The sequence below is a fragment of the Penicillium coprophilum genome (assembly GCF_028826855.1).
Source record: "Penicillium coprophilum strain IBT 35676 chromosome Unknown utg000004l_segment0_segment0, whole genome shotgun sequence".
NCBI classification, from domain to species: domain Eukaryota; kingdom Fungi; phylum Ascomycota; class Eurotiomycetes; order Eurotiales; family Aspergillaceae; genus Penicillium; species Penicillium coprophilum.
In genome coordinates this window covers 7,749,113-7,772,128 of record NW_026622723.1, presented here as the reverse complement: position 1 = coordinate 7,772,128, position 23,016 = coordinate 7,749,113, and the positions used below count along the sequence as shown (strand labels likewise).

General features: G+C 49.6%; 7 protein-coding genes across 7 annotated transcripts; 5 read left to right on the top strand and 2 right to left on the bottom strand.

Annotated features, from left to right (window-relative positions):
- Window positions 1–146: 146 nt before the first annotated feature.
- Window positions 147–1,529, top strand: N7500_007360 (putative exopolyphosphatase; the record flags this gene model as incomplete). Its single annotated transcript, XM_056678504.1, has 1 exon — window positions 147–1,529. The coding sequence occupies one exon, from the start codon at window positions 147–149 to the stop codon at window positions 1,527–1,529; it is 1,383 nt and encodes a 460-aa protein (XP_056533504.1).
- A 418-nt stretch (window positions 1,530–1,947) lies between these two features.
- Window positions 1,948–6,495, bottom strand: N7500_007359 (putative SH3 domain protein (Cyk3); the record flags this gene model as incomplete). Its single annotated transcript, XM_056678503.1, has 1 exon — window positions 1,948–6,495. One exon carries the CDS (start codon window positions 6,493–6,495, stop codon window positions 1,948–1,950), a length of 4,548 nt encoding a protein of 1,515 aa, XP_056533503.1.
- Window positions 6,496–8,630: 2,135 nt separating this feature from the next.
- On the top strand, window positions 8,631–9,137 carry N7500_007358 (Multicopper oxidase type 2; the record flags this gene model as incomplete). The annotated part of the gene is made up of 3 exons (XM_056678502.1): window positions 8,631–8,690; window positions 8,767–8,993; window positions 9,047–9,137. The coding sequence occupies 3 exons, from the start codon at window positions 8,631–8,633 to the stop codon at window positions 9,135–9,137; spliced, it is 378 nt and encodes a 125-aa protein (XP_056533502.1).
- Window positions 9,138–9,143: 6 nt separating this feature from the next.
- On the top strand, window positions 9,144–9,735 carry N7500_007357 (Multicopper oxidase type 2; the record flags this gene model as incomplete). The annotated part of the gene is made up of 5 exons (XM_056678501.1): window positions 9,144–9,217; window positions 9,270–9,395; window positions 9,426–9,433; window positions 9,477–9,582; window positions 9,678–9,735. 5 exons carry the CDS (start codon window positions 9,144–9,146, stop codon window positions 9,733–9,735), a joined length of 372 nt encoding a protein of 123 aa, XP_056533501.1.
- A 308-nt stretch (window positions 9,736–10,043) lies between these two features.
- On the top strand, window positions 10,044–10,385 carry N7500_007356 (Multicopper oxidase type 2; the record flags this gene model as incomplete). Its single annotated transcript, XM_056678500.1, has 1 exon — window positions 10,044–10,385. One exon carries the CDS (start codon window positions 10,044–10,046, stop codon window positions 10,383–10,385), a length of 342 nt encoding a protein of 113 aa, XP_056533500.1.
- A 1,466-nt stretch (window positions 10,386–11,851) lies between these two features.
- On the top strand, window positions 11,852–18,510 carry pksP (polyketide synthase alb1; the record flags this gene model as incomplete). The annotated part of the gene is made up of 5 exons (XM_056678499.1): window positions 11,852–12,138; window positions 12,209–12,500; window positions 12,561–15,983; window positions 16,041–16,796; window positions 16,855–18,510. The coding sequence occupies 5 exons, from the start codon at window positions 11,852–11,854 to the stop codon at window positions 18,508–18,510; spliced, it is 6,414 nt and encodes a 2,137-aa protein (XP_056533499.1).
- A 743-nt stretch (window positions 18,511–19,253) lies between these two features.
- Window positions 19,254–22,950, bottom strand: N7500_007354 (uncharacterized protein; the record flags this gene model as incomplete). The annotated part of the gene is made up of 4 exons (XM_056678498.1): window positions 19,254–20,195; window positions 20,247–21,041; window positions 21,096–22,646; window positions 22,738–22,950. 4 exons carry the CDS (start codon window positions 22,948–22,950, stop codon window positions 19,254–19,256), a joined length of 3,501 nt encoding a protein of 1,166 aa, XP_056533498.1.
- Between the last annotated feature and the right edge of the window lie 66 nt (window positions 22,951–23,016).

Below are 23,016 nucleotides of genomic sequence, written 5' to 3'. Positions count from 1 at the left end.
CGATAGTTAACTAGTGCATTTAATATTGTTTGGCCTCATTTCCAAGGCATCGATCTGATATGATGTGTCAGCAATTGAATGACGTCGGGTCGGATATCTCCCCGCGGGCATACGGAGCTTAGCTACGATCAGTTAATTCAATGAACATGACTCTCCTCCAATTCTTACGACAAGCCCGTCAAATACACCTCAAATTTCTTTCGGGTGCCCTACCAGAGCCCCCAATCTATGTAATCGGCAATCCCTCCGCCGATCTTGACTCCATCGTCTCGGCAATCATCTACTCCTACTGCGCGAACAACAAGCTCCCAGTCACAGCCCCAAGACCCCATATCCCTCTCTTGAACCTGCCCAACTTTCCCGCTGGCACGGAGCTGTACCGACTAAGACCAGAATTCTCAGCTGCACTATGGTCATCAACCAATTTCCCCGTGCTGAAAAGTGATGAGCAATTCGAGAACACCCTACAGTCCGCCGGGAATTTCCTACGCGAGCATGTCATGACAGTCTCGGACTTTGCGGAATCGCTCAAAGACCAGCATGTCTGGAAGCAGATACTTGCTGATGCAACGCTGGTAGACTGGAACGCGTTTTCCCGCCCTTCAAAGACCGATAAGGGCTCGGGATCCCTAACTGGATTACCGGGTGTCACCTTCCGGACTGTTGGATGTATCGACCATCACGTGGACGAACACTCCATGCCAAGCACTGATGAATTACCAGAAGGTCAGCCGATGGTTATTCAGCCGGGACCTGGATCATGTGTATCTCTCGTCACGCGCGAGTTGCAAGAACGGAAACTTTGGGATGCGGGCCCGGAGATGGTGCAGGTTGCGAAGCTTGCTCTTTCAGCCGTGTTAATTGATACCTCGAATCTCACTGCGGAAGGCAAAGTGACCGATGTAGATCGTATGGCTGTTCAATTCCTTCGATCTCAAGTAGAGGAGGAATCACAAGGCGGTTGGGATTTGGAGACGTTCTACAAAAGTATTCTTCATGCTAAGGAGAATAGCCTCGATCTTCTTACTCCGGGTGAAGCTTTGGACCGCGACTACAAAGACTGGACTGAGACGGCACAGTCCTCGGGGAAGACCGTGAAAATGGGCTTCTGCTCTGCCGTTAAGCCGATGCGATGGATTGTACAGAAGGCGGGTAGTCCGGAGAAATTCCTCGATGCTTTGCGCTCGTTTGCAACTTCTCCCGAGAAAGACTTGGATGTGCTTGTTCTTATGACCGCCTTCACAGGCAATAACAACAAATTTTGTCGCGAGCTGTTTATCAGCGTGATGAGTGACAATGAATCGGCCGTTAATGGTGTCAAGAGGTTTGTTGAGCACTGCTCTGACCATCTTGGGCTCATAGCATGGTCTCCGCTCGATGGGGAAGATATTCCTGAGCTGACAGGAGATTCTCTAACTATATTGAATGAGGATTCACCCCACTGGAGGAAACTGTGGGTGCAGACCAACGCGGCTGGAAGTAGGAAGCAGGTTGCGCCGTTGTTGCGGGCAGCAGTAGCTCAACTATAAATGAAATCTATAGATAAGTACTTGGCTTGAGATGTCAGATGTCTGTTCGCCTTAGGCTTCCTCGTTTGAGGCCGTTAAAGGCAAATTTTCGACCTGGTTTCCGGTGATTGTTCTCTACTCCTAGCCTTTTCGGGTTACTTTTTGATCACTCATACAGACTTGAACTTCTCAAAACTCCAATGGATTGACTCTAAACACCGAAATCCAGATCTCTGGAATAGACCCTGGACAAAATGCAATATATGCAATGCTCCACCCTAACCTCATGTAAATGCCAGCATGCCAGAAGGGCACTATGACAAAAATAAAATATGCAACCCGCAATAAGGCAAAGCAAAAAAAAAAGAGTAAATTGTAGACGGCCACCTCTTGAATATGGTATGAGCTTCAAGGTAAACGCCAATATGTAAAAGGAAAATCAAACACATTCCCACTCGCAGAATACACACCAGCGCGCAGCCCGGTCAGCTAGCACAAGACCGCGCCACATACCACGTTCACCGATCTTAATAACTGTCTCCCAAACACTGCCCTCAGCGACGGCATCGGTGACTGATTCGGTGCCAGTATCAGTGCCAATCATGTGTTCAGCTTTACGGGTAAGACGAAGGATCTTGCCGGACGGAGACTGAATGGCTAATTTCGCAGCTTTGTCACGTCCAGAGGCTGATCTAGTCGACGAAATGGCCGAAGTCGATGCCGAGAATTCATTCGAGGCACCCGAGACAGTCGAGCCACCCGCTGTGCTGGACACCATGCTCAGTGCACTAGAGGGGCGAGTGAAGACGGACGAGGGCGAGCCGCGGCCATTAGAGGTCTCGTCCTTGGCGGATGCGGGAGCAGCAGAGTGTTGCCGGACAGCGAACACAAAGGTATTGTTGACTGCGAGGCGAGAGCATTGCGGCTGCATGATGTACAAGTCGTGTCGCTGGGCGTGGGGTGTAGGATGGCGCAGGACAAAGTCGTAAGATGGATTCTCTCCAGTGTGGAGAATTGGCAGGGCCAGAGCTAAGGGATGGGGAATATCTCTGCTTGTGTGCATCAGGCCTTTCTTACCTGCATAGATCCTCAACACACCCTGGCCTTCGTCGCCTGGTAATACAGCCTTTATTGTGATGCGTTTTTGGCCTCTGATCCAATCCGGCTGGACCAGGGCACGCTTGCGCACGATGTCTCCACTTTCGAAGACGTCGCCATCTGCATCGCGGGCAAAGCCTGGGGCTTCGACTTCCGCAGCACATTCGACATCTGCAGGTACTACCATGCGTAATTGCATAACTTCCAATCCATCGATACGGATAAGACTTGTGTCATAGTCCGGTAACTGGATGTTAAGCTTGAAGAATGGTGGGCACACGGTGGGTAGGGAAAGCAGAACATCTGGTGAAATTGGCGGGCAGATGTGCTGTTCTTCCGGATAGAGCGGGACATGAGTGTAGCAGAGATCAAGGGGGCGTGTAAGGAAGTACCAGCTCTCCGCTATGGAAGAGTTGTTTGAAACGAATTTACTACGTTGAGGGTTCGTGGGGTTTGCAAGTGCGCAATCCATAAAGCGCCATTCGCCATCAACAAGGACAGAGTTCCACCAGTGGTTGGGATGGGAAAGGCTTTCTAGATCAAGGACGTCACCAGGGCTCTTAAGGAATCCTCGGATGATTTCTGTATGCAGACCAATGGCTGCGCACATCTCGTGTACCAGTAGTGCGATTTCCTCTGGGGTACCTCGTTTGGCCTGCAGAAGTCTTTTCATGTCAACTTCGAGGCCGTCGACAGGTTCCTCCCACGATATTTTCTCGCTGACCCAGGTAAAAATGGCCCGAAGGCGCTGGACATCACTCTTATATGGTCGACAGATATAGGCTTGTGCGAGGCTCATGGGATTCGTCATTGGGGGTAGACTGCTAATGAAACGTGCACTCTTATCAACGAGGGTGAGATTGGCCGCGTTGAAATTAGTTGGCTCGGTGATTGGTTGCCCATCGATGCTTTCATCGCCCTCCGCGGTATCGTATAGCTCTTCCACAGAGTAGATAACAGGGTGGTCCATCATCTGGCATCTCTCTGCCCTGTCGATTCTCTCATTTCGACTCGGGGACGACGCTCGGTTCACATCTCGGCGTACCTGAACCCAGTCAATGGTGCCCGTTCCGAGTCCTAGGTCACGACCACTATCGCGGTTGGAGTGAGACGTGAGAGCTGGTGATACGACGTCTATTCCTCTGCTACTCTTTGTCGGAGAACCCGATCTCTCGCCATGACCAACGGAAATGCTACTCCTTGCGCTGGCTGCGCCAGTCTTGGCTGTTTCAAATATCTTTTTGAAAAACCCTTGCTTTTTGCTCTTTGGGGTAGTAAGACCACCAAAAACACCGCTGTGATCCGTCGCATCCAAACCGGTGGATGACCACGGAATAGCCGATGACGCTCCCTGGCGAGACGAGTTATGACTAGAATGATACGAAACACCTGTGAAAGGCGTCTCCGGGCGTACGTCACTGAAACCCCGGGAGCGGACAGTGTCCATAGCAGTATTCGGCCTCTCATTCCCGCCTCGCCTGGCGAAGCTCCCTGCACTCGTAGCACTGAATCCACCCGCAGAAAAACCACTCATAACGCTTTGACTGGTCTTGTCTGTGCTCGTTGTCATGGATGTGCCGTTGCTCTGCACCCCACTGGATGAGTTGGTCGCACTGGATTTATTGGTAAACGACCGGTTCAGGATATCACCCCGAATATCATGACCTGAGCGCCGTGCCTTGAGGGGAGCGTATTGCCCTGGTATAGAATTATTTCGCGGGTGGTAAGTGGCATGTTTTGGAGGGGGAGGAGGAGCGTTGTCGTCCTCCTGATTGGCTCTTCGATCATCAGACGGTCTGTTCTGATTTTCCAGCTGCCGTAGGCGGCTCTCCATTCTTTGCACGTAGTTGTTCAATTGAGGCGGACCATCCATCTGTTCATGGCTATAAACGCTGTTGCGGTGGGCGAGTCCACTCTGTGGTTGCTCTTTATGTCCATGAAAACCCGTTGATGTCAAAGCCCGGCGTCTGTTCCCTTGAGGGGTCCTGTCTTGCGAAGTCTCAAATGCTTCGGGGGCCCAGGGATTATTGAATACTGGGGACGGGGAAGGCGACTGGTCTCGGCGAGGAAGGCCCATGTCTTCCAATGAGGTCATTACATCTTCCATGGCATCCCGAAGCGGAGATGGTGTATTTCCATGGATGTCTGACTGTGCTGAGGTCGCAGAAACAGCGGAGTGCATTGAAGCCGCAGACGGAGATGGGGTTCGATCAAAAATTGCGTAACGGTCATTCATAACTAGTGGTGTGGGGGATCGTGACGGGGGCGGATGGTGGTGTGATAGTGGGTTTGGTGGGTTTGCGCGATGCTGGGATGAGTGCATTGGTGGTAGCGGCGAATGACTTCGTGCTTGAGAATGCATGGGCGGCTGAGGAGAGTGTGAGCGATGTTGGGATGAGTACATTTGTGGTAGCGGCGAATGACTTCGTGGTTGGGATTGCATTGGCGGCTGTGGAGAGTGGGATTCCGTACGACCGACGACAACTCGGTGTGGCGGCGGGGGCGGAGGAGGTGGTGAGTCTTCCCGCTCTTCGTGCATTGGCACCGGAGAAGGCTCGCGATATGGGACCCGATAAGATGACATATTCCCGTGAGAGACGAGCCCTGATGGAGGTTCCTGCATTGGCAACGGGGATGGAGCCCGGTAGGAGGACATACTTCCATGTGGTATGGGCGCAGGTGGGTGGTCCTGCATGTACAATGGAGATGGCTCACGCGAATGATCCCGGTACATACTACCATGTGAGCCCATTGTAGAATTCTCCTGCATTGGCAGCGGAGATGGCGCCCGGTAAGATGGAATACGCCCATGTGGGACCCTCGCAGATGAATGATCCTGTATGGGTAGTGGCGAGGGAGCCCGGTATGAGGACATACTTCCATGTGGCATTGTTGGAGGTGGTTGATTCTCCATATACATCGGGGATGGCTCACGCGATGACACCTGATAAGTCGAAGCACTTCCGTGGGGAATAGTAGGGGGCGGATATTCTTGCATTTGTAATGGCGACGGCTCCCGCGATGAGCCTCGGTAGGATGGAATACTGTCATGCGGTATGGTCGGGGAGGGATAACCCTGCATTTGCAACGGAGATGGCTCACGAGACGAAGCCCGATAAGATGTGATACTGCCTTGTGGAGTCGTGCCAGCCGGATGCTCGTGTACTGGTAAAGGGGACGGATTTCGGGACAGAGGCCGAGTAGATGAGACGCTGCCCTTCGAAGTCAATGCATATGAACGTTCCTGCGTTTGTAGAGGAGATTGCTCGCGGGATGAAGGCCGAGAGGATGAGACGCTTCCCCTCGGCAGCATCGATGGCGACCGATCGGGCTCTGCGGACGAACGAGGAGAGGCACCGCGAGATGAAGGCCGCGAGGAGGTTGATTGAGGTCGAGATACTGAGCCTTGATTCTTGACAGCTGTCGCATGCGTGCGCAGTGGCTTCGTGCTTCGTGGAACCCCACCATCGCGAGGTGGTGGTTGGGGAATCGCGGGCGCAGCTGGACTAGATTGGGTTGCGCGCCGAGCAACGGAAGCTGGTGATACGGCTTCCTTATGCGCCTGGAAGGGTTTCCGCCAAACGGTCTTCTGTTTCTTGGGGGCTGATGTGGGATTGTTGATCGGAGAAGATCCCGCTAGCACCATTGGACTTGTAGTATCACGGCTCACGGGCACAAAGTCTTCACTCAGAAGTTCGACAAAATTTGATGGGAACAGTCCAACCGCGCGCCTGTCACGGCGCAATCGACCCATCCACCATTGTCCATCGCCTGCATTCAAGCATTCGATCAAGTCACCCTCCACGAACCCCAGATCTCGTGTGGTCTCTCCACCCCAGGAATATACTGCTCGGCACCAGCAAGGAAACCGCGCCGGGAGCTGAGCCATAGTTGTCACGTAAACACGGTTTTGCCGAGCGCAACACACGGGATGGACCCAATACGTTTTTTTGATACCAGGCGCACTTCTGAAAAATCCACGCCCAGGTGAAGGTAGAAAAAAATATGTATCAATCGACGAGGCTTGGTTGTTGGTTATACAACACAGCTTGGTCAGATGGGTGACAAGGTCCGCACGGCCGCAGGGATAGCAATGATCGCTCAATCAATCAGCATTGTCGGGAGGATAAGGAGGTTTCAATTGGGTGTTTGAGATAAAAGATATTAACGAATGGAGATCGAATTGCATAAAATGGGACCAACAGGGTTGCAAAGGCGTGGGGAGGGGAAGCAGGGTGGTTCAGATCGGTGAGGCCTAAGACGACACTTGGGGCGTAAACTGGAACTGGGGTTGTTTGTTTGTGGCCCGATCAGGACTAGCGGCGGAGGGCTGCCTTATCGATAAGCTTAATGCACATTATGTAATATCTCCTGTTCCCCGAGTCTCCATAACAAAGCGTGATCGCTCTTCCTCTTCAAGCTCATGTGTCTGTATGTAACCATGAGATGATCTTCAAATCAAGCCCCGCAGTGCTATAGTAGTAGTCAAAACCCAGAAGATGTTGGCTCATTCATTGTGACTATGAGATAGCCGGATCCGCAGCCGATCCATGGTTCGGTATCAAGCAACCCTGGTACTCACGACAACAGAGGGTCCCTGCCGAACTATAGATATCTTTATTTCTACTTGTTTGCTTGATATTATAACGACTACAGGTCTCGGTTACTGCCTTGAAATACCAAGATCATTGGGGACTGCTAACTCTAGACATTGAGGGGAGACTTGAAAAGGAACGGACAATCACAACCGCGTACCTCATAGATGAACATCTGTAACTGGTTCAAGGCTGAAGCCAAGAAGTTTATTTTCACTACCCAGCAGCGAAATTTTACCTGATACCTAAGCATAGTAAAAAATCGATGACCTGGATTGACATAGCTTCAATAAAGAAAGATATGTATCTGCATATATACGGGTGGTCCCATATATATTTCTCCACATTTTCATCGATTGTTTCTTTTCACAAAACCTCATCTAGTGTTACTTAATGTGTCGACCTGGCCAATTGTATAGATTGATGTTCTGGCAAGCTTTCCTTAAACCATCTCATCGGTTCATTGTTTGACGGCTACCCCCAAGGAGACAACTAGTTTGAATTCAACAGCCAGACAACCTCAAGATTGCTCCACCATGCTATGTGATACAGGCGCCACCCCTAGTGTTTGATTGATACCGTGAAGCCCCTGCTACTAATGTCTCACATCTCGCATACTTTCATTAATTGGTCTTGACTCGTTGAAATATTCTCGATAAGCAATCTCTGATTATTCGAACAACCAGGTCGAAGACAGAGCCAATGTACGAACAATGTGAGCTATTGTATTTTCAATATATGACTCGAAAATCTGGAAAATCGGATGGCTATTGCTATTTCACACTAGGCTGCCGCATCTGGAAAATTCCACATTCTCATCGTGGCTATGGAATCTCCAGCCACTCACAAACGGTTTGCCCCTTGCATAAAATGAACTTGAACCCTTTCCAGGAATTTTTCTGACCAGGTCTTTAGGACATTGTTGGGTGAAACCTTCAAGCAGTCTTTCAGCCGGGGTCATCTCATCTTGAAACGGAAAACAATCTAAAGTCAAAAATACCCCAGCCATCTCAAATCTCCCTACGGAGTACTGAGCATCTACGGAGATAGCATGAACACAAGCCCGTCTCCTTGATTATTTATCAAAATGGAAACAGCTTTTGCATTTCCCAAATGTTTCTCTATGCGACCAGCCCTATCTAGGAACATAGGGATATTGATTGTTATGATTTCCATAATGTAAACTGTCAATTCTCTCCTTGGGTTTTCTAACAAGACATACTGTCGGGGATTTGATACGCAAAAATCACCTAGTATTCTATCACCCTCAAGGTCATTCGGCCAGATCTGAAGCAGTATCTCTTCCACTGATATAACTCGAAGATCTTTGCAGCTGTGGCTGCCACTGGGCTCATGCAGCTAGCCCAGGCCAAGCAGGTTAACTTTGATTTGGACCTGACTTGGCAAAAGGGGTGCACCTGATGGCAACATGCGCGAAATGATCTTCATGAACAATCAATTCTCCGGCCCTGAACTACACATAGATCGGGTGTGACGATGTCGAGGTGGATTTTGTTCGCAAGGAAATTGCGGTGAAAAAGAGAAAGCGTACTAAGTGCCCCTAGTTCGTTTTACACAACTACATGCCATCCAATACCACCATACAATTCCACGGTGTTGAGCAGCGGAATACTCCATGGTCTGACGGTGTTCCTGGTCCTACCCAAAAGCCGATCCAGCCAGGACGTAGCTGGACATACCGTCTGATCGCATACCAGTACGGCACTTACTGGTATCATGCCCATGCTCGGGGTGACGTGTCCGATGATCTCTATGGGCCCATTAAGATCAAGTACGATAGTCATTTTCTGATTTTGCTACGTGTAAAAAAACTAACCTATACAGTCCTGGTCCTGATGTGCCTCAACCCTTCCATCTTATCTCGAACAATATGCAGGATATTGAAGCAATGCAGAAAGCGGAGAAAAACCCCTAACTTGTGATGCTTTCTAACTGGGACCATTCAACCTCTTCTGAGTACCAAAAAACAATGGAAGACAGTCGTCTGGGTCTGACGTAAGTTGTGATCTTGTTGAACTTTACGCAGGAACATGCTAACAACTTCCAGCTGTTCTGACAGTATTTTTATCAACGGCCACGGAGCAGTCTACTGCCCAGGAGCCGAGAAGATATCCAGTGTAGAACTTCCTTATCTGATAACTTTGATTGATAATAATCCACTCCCAGACAAAGGGTAGGATATTATTCAGCACCGAATCAAAAGCTCTCTCGGTAAATATATACCAGATGCCTTCCTAATATCTACGAGACCCAGGGCGACTTCCCCCAGCCTTTGAGGGCAAGATTCCAGCTGGACTGAATTCCGGCTGTACTCCTACTATTGGCTCTCATGTGACCATTGAAGTTGATCCTACTGCAGGGTGAGTCAGTCTTTAGTAGTTCATTAGTGCCGCGTCTATTAAGGCTCTTATGTTCTCTATGAGCATCCGATGTATATGTATGAGGTTGATGGTAGTTACGTCGAGCCTCAGCTCGCTGAGAGTGTTAGCAGCTACAGCGGCGATACTCTGTAATGATTAAGCCCACTAAGACCTGGAAGGAATACACCATTCGAGTTCCAGACACCCAAGCCGATCAGATCATTTCTGGGTTTGCTACAATGAAGTACAAAGGTTTTCAGGACACTACCGCATCTCAGCCCTATGTGGATTACGGTTGAAGAAACACTTCCGCTTCTATCCATGTCCTAGAAGTCAAGGCCATACAGAAACACCCTGCTGTCACTATTCCTAAGACCGCTAATCAGGTAGTCAACCTCACCATTGGTCGTTTAGGCTCGTCTTACACATAGACTACTTCAGGAAGTGATTTGTATGACATGATGGCCAACTGGGATGACCCTATTCTCTATGACATCAATGCAAAGAACAACCTAGAATCACAGGTTAACATACAAACCAAGAACGGGAGCTGGGTGGATTTGTTGCTCCAGTTGGGTGGAATGTCTAACAGCTCTGCTATCCAGGCCTATCATGTGATGCAAAAGCACCCCAACAAGGGATTCATTCCTGGTGTTTGTCCTGGCCTCTTCAAGTGGTCCAGCACCGGAGAAGCTCACGCTGAGCGGTCTGAAATCTTCCAACTGGAGAACCCCCAAATGAGAGATACTGGTCACCATTGGCCCCAAAGGACCAAAATGGATGATTGTGCAGTATCAGGTTGACAATCCTAGACCTTTCCTCTTCCACTGCTATATATGCACCCACATCGCCAATGAAATGGCTGTTGCTCTACTCGATGGCATTGATGCGTGGCCTCAGGTGCCTGAGGGTGAGAACCAGAGCCCCTAATGTCAGACTCGTATCTTGGAGACTATTCAGTTAGTTTGAAATGTTGATATAAATTCTCTTATTTTCTTTGTAACATAAAGTCTGTTTGCGGTCGTTTAGTTCTCGTGGGAGCTCGGTCCGAAGGATCCGGGTCCACCGATGGCTTGATTGCTTGAAGAGAAGCCGGTTTGCCATGGGGTGATCGGCCGATTGACCACGTGTGTTATTGCTTGTTCATTCCAAATTCCCAATTGAGCGACTGATATCAAGGCAACAATCCATTCTTTGAAAAAATGCACATTCCACCTAAATAGGGAAATGGGCTCGGGGTGAATTACCCTGAAAATGCGACTGAACCCCCTCGAGACATCCCAAGCAAGGCTTTATGTCTCAGAAAAGATGTCTTGAAGCTAGAGTCATGACGTATGGAGAGTATGGAAACACTACGATGATGCCTCTAGGCTTTTCTTACTAAATTTTCAAAATATCTGCAGGGTGCTTTCATCATTGGTTTCGTGAGACTGCACAATTTCTTCTGCATTTTGATGATTTTACTTTGTGAAAGACCCTGATGCATGATTTTAAAATAACTGGTCGTCTAGGAAACTAGGAGGTTGGTCTACGTAGGGCAAATCAGGTCATGTGATACATGGATACAATGGCTGCATTGCAACCTTCCGAATGCAGCCACATCCTCTCTTTAATTGCCACTTCATTGTAAATTCTATTGAGAATGAGTCCACTGTCTATGACTCCACTGGATTCAGGTAATGCCCTCACGGAAAGTCCGGCTGAACTATTCCTTCAAAACCTGATTCATTGAGTCACTGGTTGTTTTATCCGCAAACAGCACTCAGACATCTGTAAATTATCATCAGTTTGCCTAGAACTTTAGTGATTTCAATCCATGATTAAGGATTCAATCAGATTATCCAGGGAATGGATGTTTCAGTTCGGTCCAGCCCATCCCCGTCTGGAGTCTACTTCAGACAGACATCGAAATCTTGGAGGCATTGTGGAATTTACTGCCGTAACCGTGTCATTAGTCCATTTTAGGACGTAAATACCAGAACTATGAAAACAATAGATTTTCGCCGCATACTGGGGTATGCCCGGGACCATACATATCCTATCAATTTCGGCCAAAGTACAATACCATAGATTCCTGTTCATGTGAAAGTATCTGAGACCCAGACTCCCACACTTCCCCTTTTGATATAGCCAAGACAATAGAGCAGTCTGTGGCGAATCTGGAACCATTCCCTCTATAAAGTATGATATCCTATAATTCGCCCTGCTTCTGAACGTTTTTCTCTTTCCCCATATATTTTTGAACAACCTATTTGTCATCGGGGAGATTATGGAAGGCCCCAGTCAGGTGTATCTCTTCGGAGACCAGACTGCGGATTTCGACTCAGGTCTTCGCCGTCTACTGCATGCAAAGAATGATTCGCTTGTGGTGGCCTTCTTTGAAAAGACTTACCATGCGTTGCGCAAGGAAATTACTTCGCTTCCGCCATCTGAGCGCCTGGTGTTTCCCAGATTTACCAGTATTGTTGACCTTCTTGCGAGGTTCAAGCAGTCAGGGCCAAACCCAGCTCTGGAGAGCGCTTTAACGGCTATTTATCAATTAGGATGTTGCATTCAGTGAGTGAATTGCCTAGCTTGTGGTGAAGAGACTGTGACTGGAATCGAATTTGCTGACAAATTCCGATAGCTACTACGGCGATTTGGGCCATGCTTATCCCTCAGGTGATGATAACTGCATCATTGGTCTTTGCACAGGCCAGCTCGCATCTGCGGCTGTGAGCTCTTCAAGGACTGTCGGGGAGCTCATTCCGGCTGCCGTTGAGACTGTGGTTGTTGCCTTGAGACTGGGAATGTGCGTTCTGAAAGTACAAGAGCTCATAGAATCAAGTAAATCGGCAACTTCAAGCTGGTCTGTATTGGTTCATGGTATCCGTGAGCCCGAGGCCCAGGAATTGATTCAGCAATATGCGAAAAAGAATGTAAGTGTCTTCTGCAAAATTAGCTTGACATCAAACAGAATGATTGTTAACATTTTCAAGGCTTTGCCCCGCGTTTCCCGGCCTTATGTCAGCGCAGTCAGCCCTAATGGACTTACAGTCAGTGGTCCTCCGACTTTCCTCGGTCGTTTCATTGAGGATTATCTCTCGAAGGAGCACAAGCCTACAAGGGTTCCAATCCATGGCCCTTATCATGCCCCGCATCTGTATGATGACAGAGACATTAATCGAATCATGGAATCTTGGCCAACCGATCAGTTCATGACCTACGTGCCTCAGATCCCTGTGCTGTCAACTCAGACAGGTAAGCAAATTCAAGCTGACGGCCTCGAAGAGCTCTTGAAATTTTCTCTTCAGGAGATTCTGCAAGGACAGCTCTGTTGGGACAAAGTCATTGAATCCTGCCAATCAGCCTTGCAATGCGCCACAAGATGCACTCTTTACCCAGTTTCAAGCAATGCAACCCAGAGCATATTTAACGCATTGAAAAAAGCTGGAGTCCCCAATCTGGAGATTGACAGCACAATGGGTGACGTTCAAAAGGATTCTGAGGAGAATAACCGCACTGGCCGCGCTGAGCAGTCTAAGATTGCAATCATCGGTCTTTCCGGGAGATTCCCAGAAGCACCGGACACCGAAGCATTCTGGGATCTTTTGAAAAAAGGACTCGACGTCCACCGCGAGGTCCCCCCAGAGCGATGGGATGTCAAGGCTCACGTCGACAGGGAAGGAAAGATCAGAAACACCAGTCAAGTGGAATATGGATGCTGGTATAACGACGCTGGAATGTTTGATCCTCGGTTCTTCAATATGTCTCCTCGTGAAGCGCTTCAAGCAGACCCCGCTCAGCGGTTGGCACTTCTTACTGCTTATGAGGCTTTAGAGATGGCAGGCTTCATACCTGATAGCACTCCCTCTACACAGAAGAACCGTGTGGGTGTCTTCTATGGAATGACCAGTGATGACTATCGTGAGGTCAACAGCGGTCAGGATATTGATACCTACTTCATCCCTGGTGGTAACCGTGCTTTTACTCCCGGTCGCATCAATTACTATTTCAAGTTTAGCGGCCCTAGTGTCAGTGTGGACACAGCTTGCTCCTCCAGTCTTGCAGCAATTCATGTCGCCTGTAATTCCCTATGGAGGAATGAAAGTGATTCTGCCGTGGCCGGTGGCGTCAATATCTTGACAAATCCTGACAACCATGCTGGTCTTGACCGTGGACATTTCCTCTCAAGGACTGGAAACTGCACCACCTTCGATGATGGGGCTGATGGCTACTGCAGAGCAGATGGAATTGGCTCCATTGTTTTGAAGAGACTCGAGGATGCCCAGGCGGATAATGATCCGATCTATGGTATTATTGGAGGAGCTTACACCAATCACTCCGCAGAGGCTGTGTCAATTACTCGGCCTCATGTAGGAGCACAATCCTTCATCTTTGACAAGCTTCTGAACGAGTCCAACAGCGATCCCAAAGAGATCAGCTATATTGAAATGCACGGAACTGGCACCCAGGCAGGTGATGCGGTGGAGATGCAATCGGTTCTTGATGTCTTCGCCCCGGACTACCGTCGTGGGCCCGCTCAATCCCTTCACCTTGGTTCAGCAAAGTCAAATGTTGGCCATGGAGAGTCCGCTTCTGGTGTCACAGCTCTTATCAAGGTGTTAATGATGATGCAAAAGAACATGATTCCCCCTCACTGCGGTATCAAGACCAAGATCAACCACAATTTCCCGACAGATTTCCCCCAGCGAAACGTGCACATTGCACTTGAGCCTACCCCCTGGAACAGGCCGGTCGGTGGCAAGCGAAAGACTTTTGTTAACAATTTCTCGGCCGCTGGTGGCAACACGGCTCTGATGGTCGAGGATGGCCCCCTCAATGAGGTGAATGTGGACGACACCCGGTCTGCCCATCCTGTGGTTGTCTCAGCACGGTCTCAGTCTGCACTGAAGAATAATATCTCTGCTCTCGTGCAGTATATTGACACAAACAAGAACTCTTTTAATGTCAACGAGGCCAGCCTCCTTGCCAACCTGTCTTATACAACTACGGCGAGGCGCATTCATCATCCCTTCAGAGTCGCTGTTACTGGATCGACTTTGGATGAAGTCAGGAGTGCTTTGGCTCCTATTGTCAACAGAGACAGCATCAGTCCCGCGCCTGTCAATCCACCTGGTGCCGGCTTCGTCTTTACCGGACAGGGGGCTCAATACACAGGCATGGGACACGAACTATTTGAAAACTGCTCCCAGTTCCGTGCCAACATTGAGCACTTGGATTGTATTGGCCAGAGCCAGGGGTTCCCATCTATTGTGCCCCTTATCGACGGGAGTGTGCCAATTGAAGAACATAGCCCGGTTGTTACCCAACTCGGAACTACCTGTGTGCAGATGGCACTGACCAAGTACTGGACTTCTTTGGGTGTTATGCCTACCTTTGTCATGGGCCACAGCCTGGGCGAGTTTGCTGCGCTAAATGCTGCAGGTGTCTTGACAACCAGTGACACCATCTACCTCGCTGGGCGGAGAGCCCAACTTCTCACCGAGAAGATCAAGGTCGGAACACACGCTATGCTTGCTGTAAAATCTTCAGTATCACAGATCAAGCAGTTCCTTGATGAGACTACCGAGGTTGCTTGTATCAATGCGCCTAGCGAAACTGTAATCAGCGGTGCAAGTGAGAGAATTGACGACCTTGCACGCCTTCTTACCAACGAAGGATTCAAGGCAACCAAGCTGAATGTACCTTTTGCTTTCCATTCAGCTCAAGTTGAGCCTATCCTTGAGAGCTTGGCCGAGATTGGAAAGGGTGTCACTTTCAATAAGCCCTCCATTCCCTTCGTATCTGCCCTTCTTGGAGACGTCATCAATGAGACCAACAGCGAGCTGCTTGGCCCCAGCTACCTTGCCCGCCACTGCCGGGAGACTGTCAATTTCCTGGGTGCACTGGAAGCTACCCGGCACTCCAACTTGATGAATGACAAGACTCTGTGGGTTGAGATTGGCTCTCATCCCGTCTGCTCCGGAATGGTCAAAGCAACCTTCGGTCCACAGGCAACTACTGTGACTTCTCTGCGCCGCCAGGAAGATACGTGGAAGGTTTTGTCTAACAGCCTTTCAACTCTCTATCTGGCTGGGATTGAGCTTGGATGGAAGGAGTATCACCAGGACTTCACTGCTGCACACAGAGTCCTCCCACTCCCATCCTACAAATGGGATCTCAAGAACTACTGGATCCCATACACCAATAACTTCTGTCTTTTGAAGGGTGCACCAGCAGCACCAGTAGCTGATGCAACGCCAGTCTCCGTGTTCTTGTCATCAGCAGCACAAAAGGTTTTGGAGACGAGTGGTGATAATTCGTCGGCCTTCATCGTCATCGAGAACGACATCGCTGATCCCGAGCTCAATCGCGTCATTGCAGGCCACAAAGTGAACGGTGCCTGTCTTACTCCATCGGTATGCCTATTCCTAATTTTCTTACTCAAGGGTATCTATTTTCTAACTGAAGTTTAGTCATTGTACGCCGATATTGCACAAACACTCGGCGAATACTTAGTTCAAAACTACAAGCCGGAGTGGAAAGATCGCGGCTTTGATATCTGCAACGTGGTGGTCCCCAAGCCGCTTATTGCAAAGGGAGGCAAGCAACTTTTCCGTGTCTCAGCCACTGCAAACTGGGCCGAGGAAAGTGCCAAGGTGCAGGTGTGGTCTGTGACCCCAGAGGGAAAGAAGATTCTTGACCACGCCACTTGCGACATCAAGTTCTTTGATCCACTTCCTTACGAGCTCGAGTGGAAGCGCAGCTCTTATCTCATCAAGCGAAGCATCGAACATCTTCAAGAAAGCACGATATCCGGCCAGGCTCATCGCATGAAGCGGGGAATGGTCTACAAGCTCTTTGCTTCTCTAGTCGATTATGACGAGAATTACAAATCCATTCGCGAAGTCATCCTCGATAGTGAACAACACGAGGCTACCGCTCTTGTCAAATTTGAAGCCCCGCCAGGCAACTTCCACCGCAATCCATTCTGGATCGACAGCATTGGCCACTTGTCGGGCTTCATTATGAATGCTAGTGATAACACCGATTCGAAGAACCAAGTGTTCGTCAATCATGGATGGGATTCGATGCGATGCCTGAAGAAGTTCGATCCTAGTGTCACTTACCGCACTTATGTGAGGATGCAACCCTGGAAAGACTCAATTTGGGCAGGTGATGTCTATATGTTTGAGGGAGATGACATCGTCGCTGTGTACGGTGGTGTTAAGGTACGTTGAGAAGAGTCATCCAATATTTCCGAAAACAAACTAACAGAATGCGATGTAGTTCCAAGCTCTGGCACGGAAGATCCTTGACATGGCTCTTCCTCCTGGTGGAGGAGCTCCAGCGCCCAGGCCAGCCGCCAAGCGTGTTCCTGGTCCCATCGATGTTCAGAAGGCAAAGCCTACCGCGGCCAAAAAGGCTTCACCTTCGCCGAAATCTACAAAGCCAAATCTGGCTTCTCGCGCTCTTGGAATCCTCGCCGAAGAGGTCGGACTTTCAGCTGCTGAGCTGACTGATGAGCTCAACTTCGCTGATTACGGAGTTGACTCTCTCCTCTCGCTGACTGTCACTGGGCGATACCGTGAGGAGATGGGAATCGACCTTGACTCCTCTGTCTTCGTGGATAATCCAACAGTGAAAGACTTCAAACGTCTCATTGCTCAAATGGGCCCTGCTGAAAGCAGTGATGGATCAAGCAGCGAAGGCGACATGTCCTCCGCCGCGTCGGAGAGCAGCCTCTCGTCTCCAAACACCAGTGGCCTACCCACTCCTGCAGATGAGAAGTCGATGGCACACGGATTGCAGGAACAAAACGACAGTATGAGGCAGATCACTGCAATTTTGGCCGAGGAGATCGGCGTTGACCCCGGGGAGCTCAGCGGCGACGCAAACCTTGGTGAGATGGGTCTGGACTCATTGATGTCACTCACAGTTCTTGGTAAGATCCGTGAAGACCTTGATCTTGACCTTCCCGGAGAGTTCTTTATCGAGAACCAAACCCTCGATGATATCGAGACTACCTTGGATCTGAAGCCCAAGTCCGCCCCCGCAGAGCCAATCAGACTTCCTAAAGAAATCCCCGTTCCAGTGGTAGCTTCCAACACTGCCCCTAAGCACCCGCCTGCGACTTCGATCCTCCTGCAAGGAAACCCTAAGACAGCAACCCAGAGTTTGTTTTTGTTCCCTGATGGCTCAGGTTCTGCTACCTCATATGCTACCATCCCTGGCATTTCCCCCGATGTGTGTGTCTATGGACTGAACTGCCCATATATGCGCACCCCGGAGAATCTCAAGTTCAGTCTCGATGAGCTCACAGCTCCATATGTTGCTGAGATCAGACGTCGTCAGCCCACTGGCCCATACAACTTCGGTGGCTGGTCCGCCGGTGGTATTTGCGCCTACGATGCGGCGCGCCAATTGATATTCAATGAAGGCGAGCGTGTCGAGCGCCTACTCCTCCTGGACTCACCCTTCCCCATTGGATTGGAGAAGCTACCTCCTCGTCTGTATAGCTTCTTCGACACAATCGGACTGTTTGGAGAGGGCAAGGCACCTCCACCTAAGTGGCTCCTTCCTCACTTCTTGGCTTTCATCGACTCTCTAGATGCTTACAAGGCGGTTCCATTCCCCTATGAAGACCCCAAGCTGGCTGAAAAGCTCCCCAAGACCTTCATGGTCTGGGCCAAGGATGGTGTCTGCTCCAAGCCGGGTGATACCCGCCCTGCACCAGCTCCGGATGGTAGTGCAGACCCTCGTGAGATGCTCTGGTTGCTCAACAATCGCACTGACCTCGGTCCAAATGGTTGGGATACTCTTGTCGGGCCCAAGCAAGTTGGCGGAATTACCGTTATGGAGGGTGCCAATCATTTCACCATGACACGTGGCGAGAAGGCCAGTGAGTTGGCTGCATTCATTGCCAACTCAATGGCTTCGGTGTAAACACATTGCATTTTGGAACTGTGACTTGGCTAATTCTACGAACTTTGGGCATGGGCTGGCTTTTTTTTTTTTGTTCTTCTATTTATCTGTTCATCTTGTATGCTGCTGTTCAGCATAAAACTCTCTCCTTCTTCCACTGTCTTATTATCTTAGTACATACATACATAATCCATAATTTTGCCGTTCCTTGCTATTTTTGGAATATATTTTAATCACCCAATATGGAATCCAGATTGACATTTTACATTTGGAGTTTTTATTTCCAATGGCAGTAATTGAATGGCAAAGCAAATCCAACACCAAACACCCCTTCTGGTCTGGGGGGGGTCTTGAAGAGGTTATGCCTACAAATCGAACAAAGACACCTAAGATATCTATCATTGGAGCAGTGGCGAAAAACAATACCACTCAAATCGAATGAAACAGAAACACTTGATTGAAATAACACAAGACTCAGATACCGTCGCATCCGAGACCCGCTTTAGTCTCGCGAAACAAAAATCGCTCATGGGTAAATGGAAAAGTCGCAATGGAGAAAACGCCAGAAGGATGCAATGTCGTAATGAGCGGACGAAAGGAATAAAGAGCCAGCTAAGGTGACTCAACTGCTTCGCAAAGCGCAAATGCCCGGTCTGTGTACCGTGTCTAGACGTCATCGTGTGGCCGGGGTGACCGAAATGCGTGTGAAGAACGCGACCATTGGCAAAAAGCGTGGAGAGCGTGGGGGTTATTGAGTAATGTTCTCAGAAAGGCATATCTGAACTGTATCGTAACGCACTACCTCTTCCCCCATGACCCCCATTACCATTACCATTATGACCGACCCCGGGGCTGGTCGGACGGCTGCCGGCCCACTTAGGGCTTCGTGGTTGAGTGCTAGTTGAGCGAGTAGATGGACGATTCTTTCGGATTTCACGAAGCTCGTCTTCCTTCCTGCGTAGGAATTCGTCGCGCGTAGCGAGATTCAATTCTAGCTCTTCAATTCGAGCTAGATGGCGGACCGACTCGTCCTTCATGTGCAACTCACGCAGTTGGACGGCATTGCTTTCGGCCTTGCGCCTTAGTTTCTCATTTTCGGTGGCCAAACGGCGGGTTTCCGTGCCAGACTGAGCGGCCGCAGTAGACGCAGTCTGATATTGCTCTCGTGTGTACTCGGCTTGGTTTTTCTCAAACTCAGCCTTGCGTTCAAGGTTTGAATTTTCTTTGGCTAGGCGGCGAATTTCCTCGCGTGCTGTCTCCAGTTCAGCAGAACTACCACCACCATCTTTGAGTGCTTGTCTAGCTTCGTCGAGCTCGCGTTTCAGCTCTGCCCGCTCTTCTTTCAGATTAGAGATGGTTTCTTTCTGTTTCTCGACACGCTGTTCCAGAGACGGCTTAGTTTCGGTCACACGATCTCGTTCTTGGCGAGTTGCATGGAGTTCCTTGGTCCGACTCTCGTAACGGTGTTGTAGAACACCCAGTGCCTTCTCCATTTCCTGGAGTCGAGAATTTGCCCGAGCAAGCTGAGCCTGCAGCTGGGCTTTTTCATTTGCATGAATGTGTTTCATCTGAATAAGGTTCTTCTCCAATGATTGCAATTCACGGTCCAATGTTTGGCTGGAAGGTTTGGTTGACTCGGTCAACTGGCTGTTCTCTTGAGTACCAACCCGTGCACGCTTCGACGATTGTTCCTCGGGTCCGTCATCCTGTCCAACTTGTTAGTTTCATGGCGATATACCCACAAGTGGTACACTTACCAGTGTGCGTTTCTGTGCCGGCTGCATCCCCTCGTCAGATGTAGAAGAGTTGTCGCACTCTAGCTCTTCCAGGGGCACCAATTTCAAAGGCTCGATAGGAGGCAATGGCCAACCAGCAACACTATCCAAGAGGTATCCGAGAATCTCTTCGGCGTCTTCATGTACGCCGAGGGCATCATCCTGGAGATCGCCAACCTCATCATGAAGACGGGCAATGTAGTGCACAAGTAAACGTAATCGATCGGGCTCGGGTGACTCGGGCAAACAACGCTCAATATGTTCACTCGTGTTGGCGACGAGGAACCAGATGACGGGAAGCAGGTTCCCGTTTCGGGCATAAGTCGTTCGGATGTGCTGTATGGATGGACTTTTGGGTCTAAAATACGAATCCAAAGCAAAAATAGCAGATGGCGGCTTGTAAAGTTCCCGGGCAGTCTCACTGGAATGAATGCCGAAGCTGAGCGGCCCCTTGGCCAGGGAAACTTCCGAGGTGCTGCCCATTTCGTCACGGGGCTTTGTATATGCAAAGCCCTTGCCTTGGAGATAACGTTCAAGAACCGCCTGTTTCTTCTCGTCTTGGACAGCAAGAATCAGATGAAGCTCATGCGTACCTACAATCTCCATGAGATGACCTAGTAGAAGGAACTTTGCACTAGAATATTCGGCCCAGGCTGCCTCTTTCGCGAGGTCGGGGTCGGGGTCTTTCAAATGGTCAGAGATGTTTAAGTCTGGGTGGGTTGAAACATTGCTCAACCGCGTGACGACCTCTCGCATTTGTGAATACAAGACCTCTCGCTGTGTGCAGAATGTAAGTGATCCGAAGATATTCAAGGAAGATTCTCAACGCACCTCAGGCTCAGAAATTTGAGTATTTGACTGCAAGCTGTCGAAGAACTGGCGTATGCTGGTAGCTGCATCTGATAGCACTCGCTCATAGTCATCCTTCACACGAGAATCCATCGGAAGGGTGACAGCAAACTCAGATGGCCCGAGATGGACTGATCCGGGCACAACCTCATCCATGCCGGTGACAGTCAGCGCACTGGGGTGGATAGTTTGGAGTGAAGGTTGACTCATATGGCCTCCGTGAGCTAGTTCTGAGGGCGGTAGTAAAGGTTCAGAATGACCGTGGTGAACTGCAGTATGTGAATGAGAAAAGGAATCTGTGTCGGCTCTAACACTAAGCGGCGCAGTTGTTTCGGGAACAGATACGGGGATTGAAGCCTCGATATCCCCCACGGAAGATGGAGTTTCGACAGCGTTGGGCGTCTGTAATAGCTCAGATTGATTCTCTTCGCCGATTTGGGCCCAAGGGTTGCGTATCTTTTCCACAGGAGTGGACCCTGGAAATTGGCCGTATCGGTCCAAAGGAGCGTCGGAGAGAGTAGGGTCCGATGGCTTGGGCTCTTTGTCATCCATGACTTTGGTAGATGGTTCTTCTTCCAGAAGATGGCAAGGTGAAAGCACTGGCCAAATGACACCCTCAGCGCTGAAGTCTTCAGGATGTTGTGACAGTTGTTGAGAAACTGTTTCTGGGATTGAGCTTAGGTAAGTCGAATGAACGAACCCGCAGTCTGTGAGATTGTGAGCAAACTGCGAAGATTGATGTGGCACGATGAAACTACCTCTGACTACAGAGTCACACAAGCCAAGAGGCTGAGAAGTCAGATTGTTGTGAGATGGAGTACTATCAAGAGGGCAAGAGCCAAAGTGCGATAAATCAGCTCCTGAACCGGGCAGCTGAGTAGGTGTCTCAGCTATTTCAATTACCTTGGAGCTCAGTCCAAGACCAGGCGTGTTCAGGTGTGATAATTCAAGAATTCTCTTGATTTCTGCAGAATACTGTCGATGCGATGAGCATCTATCAACTGAACCGACCTTTGGTTCACAAGTCGGATCACGCTGCTGCGTATCAAAAACGACGTCGTCGTCCCAATCACCTTGTTGCAGGGAATGAGGTGGAATAGATGACTCGGGAATATATTCAAAGAATGCGGCGGTGGCCGGCGAGCGAGAATCTGTGGATACAGCCTCTAGGGACGGAGAACAATCGGAGATAGATCGGGATGGAGAGGCGGTCCTGTAAAAGCAGCCCGAGGCTTCAATGTACTGGGACTGAAGAGAATCTACTATCTCTGAAAGGTCCTCTTGTGTCACAAAGAGCAATGAGGACGCTCTTGAACGATTATCGGAACCGGCGTCGCTCTGTTCGGTCTCGTCGTCAAATGGCGAGTGGTCTTCTGGGCCTATAGTTGCTTCTGGTGATAAGAAAGAGACCTCAATGACACTGGGCGATTTAGTTGTCTCCCGTGTCAATTTTGGATTTGATTCCCTTGATAGTCGAGCTTTCCGTCTGTTCCACACATGTATAGCAAGCTCACTCGCGTTCGCTTTGGGCTCCTAGGGAAGCAAGGGAAGCGCAATTATTAGTCCAAGTTCAATAAGTATTTCTTTAATGCCTTTTATGTCCAGTAGTACCACGGGGACTCACCCAAGTTGGATCGTAAGGACCCTCCCAATCAATAAGATACTCGGTCTCTGTCTCACGGAGGATACACTTTATAGGCCACTCCTGGTCGTCCGAATCACTACCGTCGCTGCTTTCACTGCTATCGCTAACAATCACAGTTGTAGCTGGAGGCCGGTCAGCATTATTTCTTTGGTGACTATCGAGTTTCGGCTGAGGCTGCTCTCGAAACATCATGCGCGGGCGAATCTCGGGGAGATGTTGGATAACATAACGGGGGGGTGGGAGTGTAGGTTTGATACT